The sequence below is a fragment of the Ornithorhynchus anatinus genome, chromosome 13 (genome assembly GCF_004115215.2).
Source record: "Ornithorhynchus anatinus isolate Pmale09 chromosome 13, mOrnAna1.pri.v4, whole genome shotgun sequence".
NCBI lineage: Eukaryota > Metazoa > Chordata > Mammalia > Monotremata > Ornithorhynchidae > Ornithorhynchus > Ornithorhynchus anatinus.
This window is the reverse complement of record NC_041740.1, coordinates 25,357,855-25,363,854: the sequence shown is the minus strand read 5'-3', so window position 1 is coordinate 25,363,854 and position 6,000 is coordinate 25,357,855. Positions and strand designations below refer to the sequence as shown.

Here is a 6,000-nt window from a genome sequence, read left to right as displayed (position 1 = left end):
ACAACTTGGAAGTCCTGTGGGAAACAGGATGAGGGGAGGACACTTCGGGGACCAGGAGTGGTGGAGCTGGCCGGAGGAGACTCAGGGCAGGCTGGAGGGCTGCTCAAGGGCTGAGCCTTCGTCGGTGTGTGCTCCCAAAGCAGCATAGGGCAAGGGGATGGTGGGCTGCTCCTCTTCCCCCCCTACAATGTGGTAATCAGCCCAGGACTGGGGCCTCTACATCTGCATCAATCAGTGGTATTTATTGAGCACTTACTACTAGTGATGCAGCGTGGCTTAGCAGATAGAGGACAGGCCTGGGAAGTCAGAAGGACCTCCCAACTCCGCAGCTTGTCTGCTGGGTGACCTTTGGTGAGTCACTTCATTTTGCCTCAGTTACTTCATCTGGAACATGGGGATTAAGACTATGAGCCCCATGTGGGACAGGGACTGCCTAACCTGATTTGCTCGTATCCATCCCAGTGCTTAATACCACAAATATCACAATTATTAGTATGTGCAGGGTAGCAAATATAAAGTCACTGCTGCAGGAAAGTGTCCCTCTCCTCACCAAAACACCCCATTTAAGTGGGAAATAGGTTCATTCTGTCCTCCCACCATCCTAAGATTCTCGGGTCCAACATGGCGTTTGCTGGAATAAAAACATACAGTAGGAACCCATTTCTCCCCTCTCCCGGGCCTGCCAAAAACAATTCATTTCTCAACACACAAGAGAGGATGGCAGCACCAAGGAGACCGATCGGTTTAAACTAGAGACTCAGATCGGGGTTTCTTAACCCGGTTTCAACCCTGGAGCCGGACTAAAGCCATCAACCCCGAGGAGGGGCAGTGGGAAATCACCCCAGAAATACTCAGGTTGAGCAGAAAACACAGGGGAAAGGAAACTGATTGGCTTCATCTGCCCTCCGGATACAGTAAGTATTCCCATGCTCAGACTTAAGCCACAGGTGGAAAAACTCTCCGGCCCCCACCCAGCCCCTCAGCTCCGTCTCCAAAGCCCCTTCCGAGCCACCCCGCGCTCTCGGCGAGCCGTTACTCATCTACGGCTCCGGGCTGTCCAGCTGGTCCGTGGTCTCCTGGGGAGGGGGTGCCAGGGCTGCTTGCTGAGCCAGGGCTTCACGGACTTTGCAGCCCAGGACTGCATCATAGATGCTGTGGAAGAGCATTTCCTTCATGGAGGGCTTCTCGAAAAACTTATTTCGTGTGAGGTCCTCCACCACTTGTTCTGGGAAAGAGGAAATGGTATATGAGCATATTTAGAGGAACCCAAAGGCCCCTAACGTTGAAAAGCACAACCACTGCATACAGGCCGGGACTTCAAAGCCTCTCGGATGGAAAAGACTGATCTGATGGTAAGGTCTTTGACAGCAAGGATGTCTACTAAATTCTGTACGCTCCCACGGCACTGTTCTATGTGTTAGGGTAGATATAAGGTGGGATACAGTCTATGTCCCTCATGGGGCTCACAGTCTTAATCCCCATTTTTACAGATGAGGGAACTGAGGCACAGAGAAGTGAAGTGACTTGCCCAAAGTCACACGGCAGAGGAATGGCAGAGCTAGGATTAGAATTCAGGTCCCAGAGAAAAGTGTGCAATAAGAACCATTGTTTGACGTGCCTTCGTGAGGCAACTATTAGGGGTAAAAAGCAGACCTGTGGCCAACTTCCATAGAATAACCGACAGAGCATCATTTGAAGCCCTTGGCCCACATGGGGCTCGCAATGGCCGTATGGAGATGGCTGCACCCTAAAAAACCTCATCCAAGGTGACTAAAATGATCAAGAAGCAGCATGGCCTAGTGAATAGAGCTCGGGCCTAGGAGTCAAAGGACCTGGGTTCTAATCCCCACTTTGCCACTTGTCTACTGTGTGACCCTGGACAAGTCGCTTTTCTGGATCTCAGTAACTTCATCGGTAAAATAAAAACAATAATGATGGTATTTGTTAGGCACCTACTATGCGTCAAGCACTGTTTCAAAGCTCTGAGGTAGATAGAAACTAATCGGTGGACACAGTCCATGTCTCAAATGGGGCTCACAGTCAATCTCCATTTTACAAATGAGGGAACTGAGGCACAGAGAAGGTAAGTGACTTGTCAAGGTCACACAGCAGACAGGTGGTGGAGCTGGAAGTAGAACCCAGGTCCTTTTGACTCGCAGGCCCATGCTCTATCCACTAGGCCACATTGCTTCTCTAAAATTGGGATTAAGGCTGTGACCCTCATGTGGGACAACTTGATTAGCTTATCTACCCCAGCTGCTCAGTTCGGGACCTGGCACATAGCAAGTGCTTAATAAATACAATAGAGAAAAAAATGCTTTGATGAATCCAGGCATTGCAGAATGACAGTAACATGAAGAATACCTAGATCATTTATCAGTCTGCATCAGGGAAGTTGAACACAACCAAAAAAATCTATTTTGGCAACTCAGTACTAAGTGCAGCCCCCAAATTCTGTTACCTAGGCAACACAATAACCTATGATGCAAGATGAAGCAGAGAACAGAAACAAGAAGATTGGAGGATTAGCCAGTGGAGAGTAGCAGCGGCATGTGGTATCAGGCTCCAGACCAAACTAAAGATAACTGTGGTATTTCTTAAGTGCTTATTATGTGCCAGGCACTATACTAAGCACGGGGGGTAAATGCAAGTTTATCAGGTTGGACACAGATCCTGTCCCACATGAGGCTCACAGCCTCAATCCCCACTTTGTAAAAAGGTCACACAGCAGACAAGTGGCAGAGCTGGGAGTCTACATGGCTGTAGGGGAGTCCTCCCTCCTTTAGGCTCCCCACTTCCAGGCATACTCAACATTAAATGGCATGAAAGACCCATAAATAATGAAGTCAGTGGTATTTATTGAGCGCTTCCTGGGTGCGGAGCACTGTACTATGCTCTTGAGAGCGTACACCATACACTAAGCTCTTGGGAAGCGGCATGGCCTAGTGGATAGAGCACGGGCCTGGAAGTCAGAAGGTCCTGGGTTCTGACTCCGCCACTTGTCTGCTGTGTGATGTTGGGCAATTTATGCACTTCATTTCTCTGCCTCAGTCACCTCATCTGCAAAATGGGGATTAAGACTGTGAGTCCCATATGGGACACGGACTGTGTCCAACCTGATTAGCCTGTATCTATCTCAGGCTTAGAGCAGTGCTTGACACACAGTAAGCACTTAACAAACACCAATATTATTATTATTACAAGCTTACAGGCTAGAGGGGGAGATAGATATTCATTTGAATAAATTACAATGTACTATCCCAAGCGCCTAGTACAATGCTCTGTACCCAATAAGCACTCAACAAATACCACTGATTAATTTTAAGGGTGATTTTCAGAGTCCTAACTAGCACCCTGCGACCTAAAACTGAAGAGAGTTATGATATAAAGTTTCCTTGAATAGACAAGTTCACACAAAGTCAAAGGTCAGAGCAATTTTCTCCATCACAGCAGCCTACTCACCACTGCACCCTGCTACATACACGTAGATACCGACGTCTCCATATTCTTTTATGATCTGAAATGGGTGGAATAAAGTTTCCATTAGGTTGCCTTATGGATAAAATATTTTTTCAGGGACTTATGTCTATAGTGAAAGTGGATTTAAAATGTTCCCATTCCTTCCCTCCTAAGTTTCCCATGAATAATTAAGACTTTGCTTAGCCATTTTTAGTATACTTTAGCCTTCTTTTACATTTTTCATGGTATTCGTCAAGTGCTTACTCTGTGCCAGGCACTGTGCTAAATTCTGGGTGAGATATAAGATAATCAGGTTGAAGACAGTCCCTGTCCCCCATGGGACTCACACTCTTAATGCCTGTTTTACAGATGAAGTAACTGAGGCACACAGAAGTGAAGTGACTTGCCCAAAGTCACATAGCAGACAAGTGGTGGAGCTGGGATTAGAACCCAAGTCCTTTTGACTCCTAGGCCTGGGCCCTATCTACTAGGCCACACTACTTCTCCATAAGTAGCAGCATTACTGATTTTATCCAGTCCACTATCCCGTTTCCCACTCTCTATGAATCATAATAGTAAGTGCTTAACAAATACCATCATTATTATTATAATAATCGTGGTATTTGTTAAGCACTTACTCTGTGCTAAGCACTGTACTAAACACTGGGGTAAATAAAAGCAGCAGGGCCTAGTGACAAGAGCATGGGGCTGGGAGTCAGAGGACCAGGGTTCTAATCCTGGCTCCACCACTTTGCTGTGTGACTTTGGACAGTCACTTCACTTTTTGGGGCCTCAGTTTCCTCATCTGTAAAATGTGGATTAAGACTGTGAGCTCCATGTGGAACAGGATTGTGTTCAACCTGATTATCTTGTATTTATCCCAGGGCTTAGTAAAGTGTCTGGCACAAAGTAAGGGCTTAACAAATACCACACAAATACTTCAAAATGATCAGATCCCACATGGGCCTCACAGTCTAAGTAACAATAATAATAATAGTAATGATGGTATTTGTTAAATGCTTACTATGTGTCAAGCACTGTTCTAAGCACTGGGGTAGATACAAGGGAATCAGGATGAGGGAGAACTAGTACTGAATCCCCATTCTGCAGATGAGGGAACTGAGGCACAGAGAAGTTATGTGTCTTGCCAAGGTCACACAGCAGGCAAGTGGTAGAGCCAGGATTAGAACTCCAGTCTTCTGACTCCCAGGCCTGTGCTCTTTCCACTAGGCCATGCTGCTTCTCATGGCTGGAGGAGACTAGAAAACAATTCATATTTTCTAGGCATGAATGCTCAAAGACCTGGTTCTAGGCTTAACTCTCCTGAGTGTCCTTGGCAAAGTCACTTATCCTCTAACTGAGCCTTGGTTTCTTTCCCTGTAAAACAGAGATGGCAATTCCCACCTCTCCCTCACAGGGCCCGTGAAAGTGCTTTCAAATGATAAAAATTTAACAGCAAGTCAAAGTTTTATCATCAGAACCAGGTTTGCAGGTTGTTCCACTTAAAAGGCAAAGACCCAATCACCCAGGACTGGATAAAATCTAAATTTCGATTTAGGAAGGGATTAAATGTGAAATTAAATACTTACACCTTTTAGAGTTTTTACTCCAACTGAATCTATAAAATTCACTTGCGTGAAATCCAAAATTATAGTGTGAACGTTAGCCCCTGGTGGCATAAACCTTTCCAGTTCTTCTGGAAACGTGTTCTGGACAATCGGTTCAGCTGGGCCTTTTCCACTTTGCTCATCGTTCTGGATTTCCTGTTTTGCCCCACCTTCCCCGCCTCCTTCTGAATCATGAACCTAAAAATCAAATCAAACCACATATCTACAATCAATCAACCAATCGTACTTATCGAGCACTTACTGTGTGCAGAGTATTGTATTAACAGCTTGGGAGAGTACGGCATATAGCTGGTATCAATCAGTCGTATTTACTAAGTGCTTAATGTGTGAAGAGCACTGTACTAAGCACTTAGTACACTATAGCAGAGTTGGTAGAAACGTTCCCTGCCCAAAATGAGTCTAGAGGGGAAGGCAGACATTAAAATAAATAAATTAGGGATATGTACATAAGTGCTGTGGGGCTGAGGGAGGGGTGAAAAAAGGGCGCAAATCCAAGTATAAGGGTGACGCAGAAGGGAGTGGGAGAAGAGGAAATGAGGCCTTGGTGGGTGAATCTACAAATGGGTCAGCCCTAACGCAGCCATTTTCAACAAGACCGATCTACTCTCTAGGCAGGATTTTAACTGCAAAACACTAAACACTCCAGGGAAGACATTCTGAAAATGGTGATGTCCACAGGCCATCCTTAAGGGACAGAGTCAGGAGCATAATTCCCCACTTCCCTTGGAAAAAGGCCCAGGGAAAAGTGTGCAGCTTCCCGGCCCCTGGGCCGAGCAAATAAAGTTATTCCTAAGGTAGTGCCAACCTTGCACTGCACTCTCTCAGGCTTCTTGGATAAAAGAACCTGGTCTACTTAAAACTTTGTTCCACTCCGCAGCCTGGGGTAAAGCTCCGCTATTTCTTCTCAGTTCAT

At 46.0% G+C, this 6,000-nt stretch overlaps 1 protein-coding gene across 1 annotated transcript in view; it reads right to left on the bottom strand.

The window, feature by feature from the left end:
- Positions 1-984: 984 nt before the first annotated feature.
- Positions 985-6,000, bottom strand: part of SLC26A5 (solute carrier family 26 member 5) — a 28,139-nt gene continuing 23,123 nt past the window's right edge. The window contains exons 16-18 of the mRNA XM_029077909.2: positions 5,049-5,264; positions 3,463-3,517; positions 985-1,225 (exon numbers count right to left, since the gene is read on the bottom strand). Of these exons, the coding sequence (XP_028933742.1) occupies positions 1,041-1,225; positions 3,463-3,517; positions 5,049-5,264 (456 nt within the window). The 3' untranslated portion in view covers positions 985-1,040. The remainder of the gene's footprint in view (positions 1,226-3,462; positions 3,518-5,048; positions 5,265-6,000) is intronic.